A 15905-nucleotide genomic window follows, 5' to 3' on the forward strand; every position below is an offset into this window, starting at 1 on the left:
TTTTAACTCCATTTTAATTTTGGAGACTTCACTCCTGCTGTCATATTATGAAAAAGAGACAGTGAATTATATTGAATTTGCATTCTTTGTGTGTAGTGGATTACTTTAATTGCAATATATATTGATAGTCCCAGGTAAAGTGATATGAGAAAATACTCCAGATAGCAAGTATTTAAAACATTCCTCCCTATGATCTAATTCTGTAGAAAACTGGACATTCTGGTTTTACTAGTTGGAAATAACTATTCTTCCAAATATGCAGATAACATAAACTGAGTTACCAGAAAACTAACCATAGCAGAACTCTGTGTGTGAGTGATGGAGGCGGGGAAATGGGTTTCCCAGCTCTAAAGTTCAATTAGAGGAAGGAAACATAAAAATATTAGACTCTAGAAAGTTGGGTTCAATTTAATTCAGTATATCAAACATTTGTTAAATTCCCATTGATTTCCAGACACTGAGCTGTTATCAGTCCTATCTTTTAATGAGTCTACTCAGTGACAGAGATCTAGCCATAGTCAATAAAGTGTTGACTAAAGGGTATGTAATAGACATTCATTCTGGTCACCTGACATGAGGGAATGATATGTTGAGTTTATTAAACTATTCTTGTAGGTAAAGTGTTACCATGTACATCAACATGAGTTACCAAATTTTGAATGATTTAAATGATAACTAAAGTGCAAAAACCAATAAAAGACTAAATTTTTATTGTATATATTGGGTGTCTTCTATGTATATATAGCACAAAGAAACATAATCATAATAATTATGATTTATTATTGGCCTGGCACTGAGCTAAGTATGCATATCAATTACATGAGGTTGATACTGTTATTAGTTCTATTTTACAAAAGAGGCAATTTTGGCTTATAAAAATCAAATACATTGTTCTAAATAGTTATTTTTACTACAGAAGCAACAGGAACTCTGAGAAAAGAAAAGACCAACCAAGGAATGCTCCCTAGAGAAGTACTTGGCTGCATATGGGATTCAGGAGCTCAACTGCCATGTTTTACATTATAGACTTTCAAGGGCCATTAAATTAAAAATGAAAAATGAAAATATGGGGAACCAACACAGGCCACAATTTTTACATGTGTTTATTTTCTTTTTACAAGCGTGACAGATATGAATTCAACAGGACCAGTCTGTTCTGGTTCTTGGTTTTGATTGCCCTTCATGCAGTATGCCAGTGAAAGTGGAGAAACCCTAAAGCTATTTCTGATTTCCTGGGGAAACTGAGAGAAGCTGAGGAACAGCTAAGTGGATATAGTCCAGGTATGATGACTGATAAAAATGACGGTGGCTTCATTCATTCTTTCTTTTAACTAATATTGATTGAACACTTGTGCTATGCCAGCCTCTCTGTAAGGTGCTAGAAATATAAAACAGCTACTATCCCTATTCTCATGGAATCTAGTGAGGAGCCAGACATTAATTAAATGAATACATAATAACAAAATGAGTTAGGTGATCTGAAGGAAACATGGATTTTGTGAGGGTCTGTAAACTGAGGAACCACACCTAGGTGGCATGTCAGGGAAGGTTTCCCTGTGGAGAGGATGCTTGAAGTGAGATCTGAAAGATGAGAAGGAGTAAAACAGTTGTGTGTTGTGGAGGAGAGCAGGGAAGGGCTTGCTGGGCAGAAGGAACAGTGACTACAAAGGTCCTGGGGTTTTTGTGGCAAAAATGCAAAAAGCAAGAAGGAGAGTAGGTAAGATAAGGCTGAGGGGAAGGCTGAGGATAAACCATGCACAGGGCCTTGAAGCTCTTGGTTGACAATTTTTATAATATTTAGTATTAAAGATATTGTTTCAGTATCTTTTGGTCTCCAGATGAGCCCGGTGGCTAATTCTAACAAGGTCAGTGGCTAATTCTAATCCTTGTTTTCCTACAAGGATTAACAATAACCGTGTTTCCAAACCAACTTTGTCATAAAGGTTTCTTCAATATTGTATTATTAGTAATATAACTATTAAGGTCCACAGTAATTGGTTATCAATTGACTCCTGCTGTGATCCGAGTTTCCAAAGGTGTAAAACCATAGAAATCTTAATGAAAATTGCAGGAGGGCAATTGTTTCTCCATTATAGGACAGAAGCACTAAGTGAGGTAACTTTAAAAGTCACATCAATATTCACATAATGAATTCAGTTGCCATGGCAATAGGCATGGCAACTGAATAATTTCTATACTTGTTTCTCATACATGTGAATTACTTTTATATTCATGTCTCCATTATTGTTATTATAACAGACCTCAAATCCTGATAAAAACTGTTAAGACAGAAACCAAACAGACCTATCAACAAACAGAAAATAAACAGATTGGCATCAGATATATGACTGAATTTTGCGGGTGGTTAACACACAGGGGATTAGAAACTCTATGCACACTCATTGAAGAAAACAGGAATTTGTAATCAGCTGAGCGTTACTTTTGTCCTGTATAAAATAAGAGTCCTGGGATACACGATCTTAAGCTCCTTCCAGCTCTAATATTTTATCCTAACATATTTTACTTAAAATGTACATTTGCTGAGTCTATTAAGTGCCTTACGCAAAGCCTGGCTTCCTTTTAGAAATGAGATTCCAAGTTCTGGACCCATCCATCCAATTACCCATCCATATAATCAGGAAGTTTTTATTTAGTGCTTACTTATTAAGTGCTTACTAAGCTTCAGTTTACATGCTAATTGGCCAGGCAGGAAATAAAAGGTGAACATATATGTACACAAAGTAATTACGGATTGTGCTAAGTGGTGTGGAGGAATTTGGAAAGGGTGTTGTGATGAAAGGGTGCAAATGTAAAGGAGGTAGTTAGGAAAGACTGCTCTGCATAAATGATATTTAGTGGAGATGGAATGCATGGAAAGGGCCAAGAGAAGAGTGTAAAGGCAAAAATAACAGCAGGTGCAAAGGTCCTTCGCAGAGACTACATGACGGTGTGGAAGGCAACAAACTGAATTCAGAAGCAGATATAAGAGGTGAGTGATGTATTAAACTAGACATTAAAGAGATTTGCAGAAATGTAAACCAGTACTCTAAGTACATTTTTGTTCTTGCTGAAAATATAGTTATTTTACAATAAAAACATGTAATGGGTTTTTGTTCTTTTCAAATGAATTATTTTTTAAAATTTCGCATATGGTAAATATGGGTAAAAGAACAAACACGAAAGCTCTCTGGGGGTCCTCGTTTATTTTATGGGGTAAAGGAGTCCTAAGACTAAAAGGTTTGAGAACCACTGGTCTAGGTCATTCCCAGTGTTGGATGAACAATCTCAATCATTACTTCCCAGCTGCACGGGGTTTAAAGCTCTGTCAATACCCTCCTCTCCTTCCTTCTCCCTCCTCACCGATCAGGGGTCCTGGTGTGACAGCATCCCGACCTCTGCCGTCTGGACCTCCGTCACCCCGCATCCCCACATCCCAGCCCGCTTCCCAGTTCCCAGACACGCCCCTCCGCTACACACACTGGGCCCCGCCCCCACTCAGGGCTCCTCCACTCCAGACCCCCGGCACCCTGGGTCTCCCCCATCCTACCCTCCCCTTCCAGCACCCCTACCCGCCAGGCAGGCGGCAGCGTCGATCCACTTGAGCAGCTGAGCGGCGCTCAGCTCTCCGCGGAGGTTGGCGTGCGCGGGCTGGATGGCCTGGCTCACGTGCACCTCGCCGGGCGCCGGCCGCTCCAGCTCCATGGCCGGTCAAGAGTGCGAAGCAACCGGCCCTGGCCGCCGCCCGGCCACCAACTGGGCCCGCCCCCACTCCAAAGGGCACCGAGCCGCTGCCACCCCGGCCCCGCACCCCGCGCCCTGCTGGCCACTGGGCCACCTGGTGCACCGGGAGGTGAGATTTAAGGGGCCAGGAATACCGCGAGGAGGGCGAAAGGGAACTCTCTTCTGTCTCAGAAGACACTGACTCGGGCGGCCGAGGTTGGCAAAGCTGGAACTAGACCGGGTTTCTCACCTATAAAGGGGGGATAGCAGTACTTATCTCAAGAGGACTGTGCAGAGAATTAAATGAGATAAAGTACAAAAGTCATAGCGTGTGCCCGGCTAAGGTGACATAGGTGTTTGCCAAGTAAAGAGTGAGGTTATTATCAGTCTGAAGAACTTGACAGGTGATGGGGAGTTAATAATTAATTAGTTAAATGCTGTCCAGAGAAATGTAGACCTTTTGCTTTAGAAGTTGATTTTAAAGTATTTGACTTATTTTCTTTTTTTTCTGGCTGTAGACTGCCAGGTAGGGTGGGCACTCACTCTTCCCATCCCTAGTTCAAAATACACCTTCTGAGTCTTAGGATAATATAATGGCTCCAAAACCCCCTGTTATTCATCTTTTTGTTATGAAATTACCTCCACTGCCAAACAAACGGAGAAAAATTTAAAAAGGGCTGATCTTTGCTGGCACATCAGAAGTCACCCAATAAGGGAAGTCAACCTTTTGGTTTTAATATAGAGAATTTACAGTTAAAAGCTTCCAACTTGGACTTCCCTGGTGGCGCAGTGGTTAAGAATCCACCTGCCAATGCAAGGGTTCGAGCCCTGGTCTGGGAAGATTCCACATGCCACAGAGCAACTAAGCCCATGTGCCACAACTACTGAGCCTGCTCTCTAGAGCCCGCGAACCACAACTACCGAGCCCATGTGCTGCAACTACTGAAGCCCACGCGCCTAGAGCCCATGCTCTGCAACAAGAGAAGCCACTGCAATGAGAAGCCTGTGCACCTCAACGAAGAGTAGCCCCCGCTCGGCGCAACTAGAGAAAAGCCCGTGCGCAGCAACGAAGACCCAACACAGCCATAAATAAATAAATAAATTAATTAATTAATTAAACAAAACAAAAAAACCTGTCAACTCATTACAAATGAGCCCAACAAATCCCAAGAGAATTTCTTCTTTATGAGAGACGGAATCTAGAACATTAGCGTTCTCATTGTCAAACTTTAGCACATATAAGCTGTTACACTTTCTAGAGCTGAAATCAGTGACTCTACAAAGCAGTTTCCATTATGGAAACAGTGACACCAGAAAACCTCCAGCATGTTATAGAGCCATAGATGTCATATTGTGAGGGCTGGCTGCATCTGGGATGGGTGAGGGAATGGACACCTGGAGAGAAAACCATGTGTCAGACAGGCAGCTGATGTAAAAGGAGCAGTTAAGATAGTAGAGCACCTGACTTGAACTCAGGACTCCTGACTTACCACAAAGTCTAACTGACTCCAACAAATCAGTGCTGCTTTTTTATCCTTGTGCAGATGGCCTGCCAAGCCCCAGCCTGGAGCATCAGAATGGAGATTCTGGTAATTTTGCTTCTCCTTTTAAAGATTTTTTTTTTTTAATGTAAGAGAGGAATGAAGGAAACATGGACTTGATAACTTTTCAGGATCCTCTGTGAGTAGGTTTCTGTCCCATATAAGCATAAATAAGAATTAGATGCATTCAGTTAGGGAAGTATGAAGTTTGACTTTTATAAAAAGCATGAAAATGACTTTTTTAAACAAACAAATTAAAATGTGTGCTTCCAGGATGGTCCCCTCATGTGCTTATATGCTGATTTCAATGACAGTGTTATTACTCATATCACTTTTGGCATTCCTCATTGGCAAGTGCCTCTAGAGTTCTTAATAGCATCTTGGCAGATTAGATCACTGTTCAGCAAATATTCACTGAGTCTACTAATAACTCCATGCGAGGCACTTATTGGTGTTGGGCCTGGCCACATGACTTGCTTTGGAACGGAATGTGAGGAGGTAACAGTGTACCAATTTGGACCTAGCCCTTGGAGGTACCACATGCTCCTGTTCTCAGGAACATCTGACCTCTGCAGTGAGAAGATGCTAGCCTGAGCTGCTGCCCCATTGGCATCTGGGTGCCGGGCTGAATTCACATATTGCAGAGCCATTCCAGCCAACCTGCAGACTTGCAGCCTGAAGCTGAGCCACACAGCAGACATGCAGACTCCTGAATGAGACATAACTATTTATTGTTGCATGTCACTGTGATTGGGGGATTGTTACACAGCAATAAATAACGGTTACATGCATGAATTTCATTTATTAATATTTTAGAAATTTTATTAAGTTATTGGAAATAAAGTGTGTGTTTAGGTTGGGTTGTATTGTTTTGGGTAAAAAAAGGTGACTGAAGTGATAATAATATGTAAGGACTTGTGTACTTGCTTTATACGTATACTTGGTGGCTTTCTGAAGTGATTATCTGGAAAGGGATAGCATGTGTCTGTATATGTATGTCTAGGAACGTTTGATCAAAGAAGCAGACACAGTACACAAAGTCACTATTGTTTTCTTATATATATTATCTCCTAATTAGATGTCTTGATTATGGTTTCATAGCTTTTGTTGGTTTTGCACTGATTTTCATTTTCATAGCCTCTGCCTGAAACTACTGTTCTTATGTTTTTCTCAATAACATCTGCATGTGTGAACATTTGCTATATCCTTTATCTGTCAAGGATTTTTGCTATTATGTTTGAAAAAAAGGCTTCCATTTTCCATTTCTGTTTAGAGACATCTTTTGGAGATGAGCAGGCTGTGAAGCCAGCTTGATTTTTAGAAGGTCATGCACAAGAGCAGGAAAGCTGATCAGGAAGAGTATGGAAAGCATGATAATCACTAGAATAATAAGAATATCTTTAGAATGTTGGTGTAGGAGGGAAACTAGACAGTTGAACCCCGTCATTCTGGAGATGAGGGAATGAGGTGTTGGCCCTGGCTCACATTGCAAAGATAATGGTCAGGCTTTGAGAAAACTGAGAGCAAGGAGCATGACATATAAGAAAAGAGACAGAAAAAAAGTGCTTCCCCCAGAAGCGGACCCTCCAACAGGAATTTGAGAGCAAGCAGTTTATTTGAGAGAAAACTGCAGAAAGCACCTGTAGGAGAGTCAAAAGTGCGGTCCTGGGCTTCCCTGGTGGCGCAGTGGTTGAGAGTCCACCTGCCGATGCAGGGGACGCGGGTTCATGCCCCGGTCCGGGAGGATCCCGCATGCCGCGGAGCTGCTGGGTCCGTGAGCCATGGCCGCTGAGCCTGCGCGTCCGGAGCCTGTGCTCCGCAACGGGAGAGGCCACAACAGTGAGAGGCAAAAAAAAGTGTGGTCCTCAGACCAGCATCAGCACCACCTGGGAGCTTGTTAGAAATGCAGAATCTCAGGCCCCACCCCAGACTTGCTAAATCAGAATCTGCATTTTATTAAGATTCCCAGGGGAGTCATAAGCACATCCAAGTTTGTGAAGAACAGCCTGAGTTATTCCTGCCGGAGACATGGAGGAGATTGGAGGTTTCTACCCTCCAGTCTCCACCTTTCATTGGCTGAGAGCTGCTTCCCAGCATAAATTCCTCAGCACTTACACTGACTGCAGGGCAAGAGCGGGCTCTCAGGCAGAGCTTTGCCTCCTTAGGAAGGGAGGATGCTGTCAGCTTGTACTGGAAGCTGGAATGGCGAGTGCTGAGGGGATGGTGGCAAGGCACCAAGAGCCATGATACTTACTGTTCTGAACACCACGGGCAGCTGGGAGCCTTTTCTTTTTATGAGACGAGTCCCAGGCAGAGGGTTTGGTCATTTAAAGTGTTTCACACAGAGATGAACTTTATTAGCTATCAGTCTCTATCTCCACCTTTGGTAGAGGTTATGAAAGGCGCCAGGTCAGTGTTTTCAAATTCAAATTTATACGGATATGGTTCAAAGTTTAAATACAGAGTTCCTAAACAAAAAATTCAGAGTGTGTTTCCATGTATTTCGGGTGCCAAGTTCTTGCCTGGAGGGTCTTTTTTGCTCCTGGGCCCTATTCTTGGGGTCACGCTGACCTTGGGAAATTGAACTGTCCCATTTAGTGCCTGGAGCCTCAAGCAAAACTTTCTCCTGTTTGTTCCTGTGCCTTCCGTGGCCCCAGCTCTCAGACAAGCATTAGATGCACAAGCCAGGTGTTACCTAATGCATGTGGAGTGCAGCACTTTATTTTTTTGAACAAAAGCCATGTGTATAGAGTCCAATATTTTCTCTTCCCAGGGTTTGCTTGGCCTTACCTTCATTCCAGGAACAGCTCAGTGGAACCCCCTGGCTGCCACCCCCATTGCTTGACAGTAGGCTGGACTCCAGGGATTGCTTTCAAATATGGAGCCAGCCTTGCATCTCTGGAATAACCCCACTTGGTCATGGGGTATAATTCATTTTAAACGTTGCTGAAGTCTCTTTGCTGATATTCCGTTAAGGATTTTTACATCTACATTTTTGAGTCATATTGGTCTCTCCTCTTTTTCTTTTTTTCTTTACTGTCTTTGGTTTTGGTGTCAGGTTCATAAAATGAATTGGGAAGTGTTCCCTCCATATTCTAGAAGAAATTGTTCTTTAAACATTTGTTAGAATTCTCCAGTGAAACCATCTGAGCTACTCATAACATGCTACGCAGCCCTATGAAGTGTGGGTATTATTATAATTCCCATTTTATAGATGAGGAAACTGAAGCAACTTGCCCAAGACCACACAACTAGGAAATAGTAAAGACAGGATTCAGACTCAGTAATCTGGCTGGAGTCTCAGCTAGGCTGAGAAGGTGACCAGTGGGGTCAGGACCACACAATTAGGAAATGAGAGAGATGGGAGTTTACCCAGATCTAACTTCAAAGGCCATGCCTCTCTTAGTCAAGCTACCTTCACTCATTCATTCATTCATTCAATCAGTGCATATTTATTGAGTGCCTCCTGTGTCCCAGAGACTGTTCAAGGCACTGGATAAATGAAATGATGAGTGAAATAGATTTAGTCCCTGACTTTATAGAGTTCGTGGTTTAATAAAATGTGCTACAAAAATGTAAATCATTCTAATAAGGATGAAGCAGTGATAAACATGTATGGAAACTAGCTGATGGCTCTGGGCAGCTCCTCAAATTATATCCGGCAGTTGACCATTTACTAGACTGAAGATCACTCCTGATTTGTGTGTGTGTTTTTAGACAGTCACAAACTTGCAGAAAAGTGGAAGTACCATACAAAGATGTGCTTGTTGCTGTTGGAGTGTCACTGCTTCCAGGCCCTCACTGTGGACACAGCTACAAAGTGTAAGTGTGTGTGTATATCTGTCTATAGTGGATAGAATGATGGTCCTCCCCAAAGATATGTCCATGTCCTACTCACCAGAACATATGAATATTAGCTTATGTGGCAAACAAAAAAAAATGTGATTAACAATCAGAGAGGAGAAGCTTATCGTGGATAATCTAGATGGGCCCTAAATGCAATCACATGTATCCTTATAAGATATACACCCAGAGGACAAGTCACACAGAGGAGAGGAGGAGACAGAGGGTGGTGTGATGTGGTCACGAGCTAAGGAACACACAGCCACCAGAAGCTGGAAGAGGTGGGTACAGATGGAGTGTATCTGTGCCTTCACCTTGACTTCTGACTTCCGGCCTCCAGAACCTTGAGAGGAGCAACGTCTGCTGTTTTAAACCACCCAGTTTGTGGTAACTCGTTGTCCTGGGAAACTAATACACTACCTATAAAACCCCAAATTCAGAATTTTTTTTTTTTGGCCACTCTGCATGCAGGACCTTGTTTCCCTGACCAGGGATCGAACCTGTGCCCCCTGCATTGGAAGCACGGACTGGACTGCCAAGGAAGTGCCCCCAAATTCAGATGGATACATCAGTTCCCATCCACCAATGCAGGGTTCATTTTATTTCTCCTTCCGCATATCTCTAACTCCATTTTCTGACAATGAGAAGCCTGGCTTACATCCCACTTGGCAGATTGCCTTATTTGGTCAGTCCCCCCGTGTGTATCCAATCTACCACCTCCAGGTCATTATTGCCCTTGAGGGGCACCCTCCTCATCTGCTCAGGCTCCAACGCCCAGCCGGGCCCTGTCCTGGGGCCACCTCCCCACTAGGCAGGCACAGCCTCCCGCTCAGGCAACCTGCGCATACACACACCTGCTCGCCTCACATGATGGCTTTAGGCTGAGGAAGAGGTGGGCCCTGACTTAGGTGTGCCGGTGCCGCCCCTGCTTGCTGAACGCCCTGCAGCCCAGCGCAAGCCCCGCTCCCCCTGGGATCCGCGTGAGCCCACCCCAGCGGGGCTAGATGTGGTTGTGACCCCGCAGCGGGTGGGAGGGGCCAGGGGCCGGCGCCCACTGAGACGCCCTCACCCTGCAGGACCAAGTACATCTTTTCCCACAGGGAGTCATCAGCCAGGACTTGGTGACTGGAGTGATGCTGGAAGGCTAAAACCAACTGGAGGTTTCGATACTTTATTTCATTTAGGAAGAGGCCTGTACCTAAACATCAGAGGCATTTCTTGGTGGCAAATTGGATATTTCTCCCCTATTATATAGGCATCAATCTGCTGTGAAGAAGCCTTCAGATTAAATTTCAATGATGAACAAGATTAGTCCTGGCAGGTATATAGATCCTCAAAGAATGTGCAATAACTCCTCATAAAACAGCCTAAAAATATTCTTTCTGTCAGTTCCACACTTTGTAAAGAGGCTTTATGATTTGTGCTTGATAATATACTGCTTAAATTTTAAAATTGTTTAATACCAGCATGACTTTTCTCTCTAAAGAGATTCATTCACCAACTACTTCATTGAACACGTTATCTTAAATATGTAATATTGACCAGACACTGGGCTAAGCATAGGTAAAGCCCTCGTTCTCAGAGCTCAGGGAGCTCTCAGTCTGTTATTTACATCAGTAGTGGGCATATCATAAGATACTGTACACAGTGCCATGGGGACACGGAGAGGGGAGGCTCTCCTCTGCATGGTCATCCCCAGAAACTGTTCATCACTTTGTCAGTCAAGCAGCAGGACCTAAGCATCCTAAGCAAAGGGGAATGCTTTGGAGGCTCCCAGAACTGACTAGATTTGGAGAACCAGTCTTGACAGTGGGCAGGTGCAAACGCTGTGCTGCAGGGCTGAGAAGTGCAGCAAATGTTTGTTAAGAAGATTCTGGGCCTTCCCTGGTGGCACAGTGGTTAAGAATCAGCCTGCCAATGCAGGGGATATGGATTTGAGCCCTGGTCTGGGAAGATCCCACATGCCGTGGAGCAACTAAGCCCGTGCACTACAACTACTGAGCCCGCGTGCCTAGAGCCCATGCTCCGCAACAAGAGAAGCCACCATAATGAGAAGCCCGTGCACTGCAATGAAGTGTAGCCACCACTCGTGGCAACTGGAGAAAGCCTGTATGTAGCAATGAACACCCAACACAGCCAAAAATAAATAAATTAATTTAAAAAAAGAGAGACCCTATTAAAAAAAAAAAAAAGAAGAAGATTCTGGTATGGCCTTGCCTCTGCTCCTTCCTTCCTTGTGGACCTTGGTTAAGATCTAAAGTCCCAGGAGAGAGCATCTATCTGCTCAAGCTTAACTCATATGTCTTCTCATGGTCCTAGGACTGGGGAAGGGAAGGGTACAGGAAGGGCAAAACCTGTTTCTCTTGGTTTCAGTAGAGATGAGACAGGTGCCTGGAATTACTTTCTCACTAAGATTAAACCCACTGTGGGAGAAGTCATTCTCCCAAAGGAAATTGGATTAGGAATGGAGAAGGGAAGCTAGACAATTTTTTAAAAATTAGCAGTGACTTGTACAAAGGCATTCAGGCATGGGGAAGACAATGGGGAAAGGCAAGTCCTTGATAATGTTCTTCAGCTGCTGGATCAAGCCTCACCTGAAACCAACATACTTTGGAACTTTCCATTTACATGAACAGATAAGTTTTTTCTATGGCCCTTCCTCCCCCCACTTTTTTTTGCTTGTTTGTTTAAGCCCGTTTGAGTCTGGTTATCTGTCATGTGTAACCAAAAGATTTCTAACTGATACACCCGCACAATGGTCTTACACAATTTCTGGCAGTTCTTTACTTTTCTTTTATTTGCTATGAAAATATTCATTATTTTTCCAGTCTCTGAGTGACATCAGTGCTTCTCATTTTTAGCTCATATCAGGTAAGTGATCCAGCTCCATAATATAACATTTTTATTTTTTTCAAATAGGTGGTATACTTTTATAATGATGTTTGATTACACACTTTGCAGCATCCTAATAAAACAAAGGCAACACACATTGGAAATCATTTTTTCTTACAGAAATTTTGAAATCAGTTTTTCAGCCATGCAGCTGACTGGGCTAGAGATGCGAAACCTCCACAGTCATCAGTGTGTCTTTAAATCAGGCAACCGCTCGGTCCCCACAAGGTCTCACCGGCATGAGCCCTGCCTGGGTGCTGTGGGGCACGCAAAGCAGCATCAAAGAGATCCAGGTCAGTTCCTGTCCCTATGGGAGACTAGAAAAGTAACCCAACTTTATATAATGCTGCATTATCCTGAGGGGCTTTAGAACCATTAATTAATTCACAAGACACTCTGCATGGGAGCAGCCACTATAATTACTCCAATTTTTCAATGAGAAAACTAAGGTCCAGATATTTACCCTGCATTGTCCACCTAATCAGTAATCAAATCTGAATTCCTAAGTAACTCTGCTTCTTTGGCTTGTTGCCATTTGCAATGTTATTTAGCTAAAATAATATGAATGTTTTAAACAACATCCTAATAATCATTCATCGTATAGCATTTGAAAAGAAAAAAATGTTCTATAATGTAGGTATTGACGTCTTGGATTTTTCATTAAGGATTTTTTTTTCTCTTAATTTTATCACATGAGAGAAAATCAAAGAGGAGAAAATTGAAATTAACTTTACATTACAGGACAGTAATTCATAGGTCAAAAAAATGTTGGTTTACAGATTAGAACTAATAAAGACAATTGGAGCTAATAAAGATTTTAATAAATCTTAGAAAAAATATATTTCCTACCTGTTGGAATTACGACTGTCTTGCACATTCTCTCCTCGATAGAATCACATGTGAAGCCTGGGATATCAAAGGAACATAAACATTTCCTTACTATTTTGCTCTTATTCTTGTCAGAATTTGGTCAGAAGAAGTTTGGAGGCAAACGACGACAATAATTAATATTTCAAAATCCTAATACAAATGGGAGTAGGAAGCCAAGAGGGTCCCGAATATTCCCTCAGCAAATGTTGAGAGCTTACCCTGGTCTCATGGAGCTTACATTCTGCTGAGGGGAGACAGAAGCTGAACAAAATAAACGCGTGTGTGTGTGTGTGTGTGTGTGTGTGTGTGTGTGTGTGTGATGCTTGGAGAAAAAATGAAGCTGAAGAGGGATGGAGGGAGGTAGGCATGGCTGCAATTTTACACAGGATAGTCAGGAAAGCTTCCCTGAGACCCGATATTTGAGCAAAGGTCAGAAGGAAGTGACAGAGGAGCCATGAGGCCTCTCTAGGGGAGAAGGTTGTCTTTAGGACTGTTCGCTAATGTTCCTGTCCTTCTTCTTCTGGCCACATGGTAGGACTATCCCGTATCTCCCCGAGTATGAATTGATTTGACAAATGAGACGTAAGCAGTGGTGGGTAAAGGACTTTAAGGGTCAGGGCATGATTTGTCATGTTCCCTTCTCTTCAGCCAGTGGGGTCTGCATAGAAGAGGTCCCCTCAGGAGGCATCTCGGGCACAACAGCATGGGCCAGGGCCTGCAGCTAACCCAGAGACTCTGTTGCTGTAACCCTGAGATTTGGGGGTGGTGTGTTATTGCAACATTGCCTAGGTTATTCCGACTAATGTAGCAGTGTTCTGGATAAGGGAGCAGCAGTGCAAAGGCCCTCAGCTGGGGGTGTACCTGGCACGTTGGAGGAACAGAGCAGAGGCTGGGTGGAGCAGATGGGGCCGAAGTGTCCTGAGATGATACCAGAAAGGTAATGAAGGGAGAGAAGTTGTGCAGGTCCTTCAAAGTTACTGTAAATATTTTGGCTTTTAGTCTGAATGAAATGGGGAATTAGGGAGCTTTGAGTAGAGGAAAGATAAGATTTGCATTACATTTCAAAAGGATAAGTCCAGCTGCTCTGTTGAGAATAGATTGCTGGGGGCAAAGGTTCAAGAAGGGGAATTAGGAGACCATTGCAGGTCATTGTATGTATATGTAATAGAACCCAAGGGTCTGGGATGCAGGGGATGGAAGTAGGGATGAACCCAATCACTGTCACTTATGCTGCTTGGAAAATGTGTGATTCCAGTCCTTGCAACTCCCAACTCAGGGCTTTGTGGGTGTAGATCTCCTGATTCCCAAAGGGGGACACTTCTGCTGGGGGTCCAGCAAGAGTCCCAGTCACTCCAGCCTCCTTGTGCCAAGAGACCAGCAGGGAGGAAAGGTGTCACCATTCCTGCGAGGGCCACTGACCTAAAACTCCAGGAGTAGGTTAGATTTTTGAGGAAGGCAAAAATACATTCGGCATGCAGTAATTTTCAGAGCATCTCTTGGTTCTCACTTGCCCAATTTTGGTGATTAATAGACCTGTGCAGCAGCCATGTCCTGTGAAGGACATGATGACAAGGATAAACAAGATCCCTCAGGGATGAGGATGTAATTAACTCACCTGGTAAACTGCCTCAGCCAGTAGAGGTGTAGCCAAGGGGAATCTAGAATGGGCAATTGAGGAGGGTGATTATTAGCATCGTCTCATTTCTGAAACCAGCTGCAGCGTGGGGGATACAGCTTGTCCCACTAAGTTTCCTCTTGTAAGTTTTCTCCAGGAAAAGAAATCAGTTAGAATTTTGGAGTGGCTGGTTCCAAAGTTGTCTGACTTACTGTACAAAGCAAGTGGATCTGAGCAGGCAAGGGGTGGACTTCAGTGGATTTTGTGGTGCACTGCACACAATACCTGCTTCAGGACCCAAGCTTTCATTCTCCCAGTTACCAAGAGTGTCCCTATTCTTGGATGACACCTGGGCACCTCTCCAGGATTTGCCCTTAGTGGAAGGAAACTGCTGGGTTTTTATTCATGTTCCCTTCCCATAGGGAAGTTGTATTCAGTGACTGGCTAATTTGGGGAGTATAAGGGCCTGGCCTCTTGCTTCACTCTGGGACATCTCTGAAGAACATGCCTGGTTTAGAATCTCTGTGGGATTGCCTGAGGTCTCTGATGTACCTATATCATAGTTCAACTTCTCCCTCTGCCCTGTCTGTTCCCTTCCCTTCTGGGGTAGACAGAATAATGAATGGCTTCCCAGAGATGTCTACAACCTTCTCCCCAGAACTCATGAATGTGTTGCCTTACACAGCAAAAGGAAATTTGCAGACATGATTAAGTTAACGATCTGGAGATGGAGATATTATCCTTGGTGGACCAAATGTCATCACAAGCGTCCTTCTAAGAGAGAATCAGGAGGTCAGAGAAGAGAGAAGATGCTTCGCTGCTGGTTTTGAAGTTGGAAGAAGGGGCCACAACCCAAAGAATGTAGGTGGCTTCCAGAAGAGGAGAAAAATCAGGAAAGCAGATTCTCCTCAAGAGCTCCAGAAGAACGGTGGCCGTGATGACTGATTTTGGACTTTGATCTCTAGAACTATTAAAGGATAAATTGTGCTGTGTTAAGCTACTGTTTGTGTTCTTTTTTTTTTTTTTTTTTTTTACAGGAGCAATAGGAAACAAATACACGTTCCCTTACAGGTAATTTACACCATTAGAGTTTTGTTCCTTTTTGCAGAGGAACTGGGGATATTTGGATGTATTGAACATGTTCATGCCACACTGAAAAAACTTACTATGAGGATGAATTAAAAGGTAGAAGGACAAATGGTTGTCCACTACTCTGCTAGCTTGGGGAAGACAAGATGGAAAAACAGGATAATAAGTTAGAGACCTTAGCCTCACATTTTGCAAAGCTAGGAGGACACTAGATGCCACAGATTAAGATTCAGGTGATGACAAAACCTGATTAAGCTAAGAGGTAGAATGTGTGGGAAAGTAATGAGAATAAAAGGGAGTAAAAGAAGCTCTTAAAAATACAGACTTCTGTAGCC

General features: G+C 43.3%; 1 protein-coding gene across 1 annotated transcript in view; it reads right to left on the minus strand.

The window, feature by feature from the left end:
• ACOT12 (acyl-CoA thioesterase 12) overlaps window positions 1–3702 on the minus strand; it is a gene marked incomplete at both ends in the record, with an annotated part of 47615 nt that extends 43913 nt beyond the window's left edge. Inside the window, one exon of the mRNA XM_079918527.1 lies at window positions 3570–3702. Within this exon, the coding sequence (XP_079774653.1) occupies window positions 3570–3702 (133 nt within the window). The remainder of the gene's footprint in view (window positions 1–3569) is intronic.
• Window positions 3703–15905: the final 12203 nt, after the last annotated feature.

This window comes from Stenella coeruleoalba, assembly GCF_951394435.1.
Source record: "Stenella coeruleoalba genome assembly, chromosome: 3".
NCBI lineage: Eukaryota > Metazoa > Chordata > Mammalia > Artiodactyla > Delphinidae > Stenella > Stenella coeruleoalba.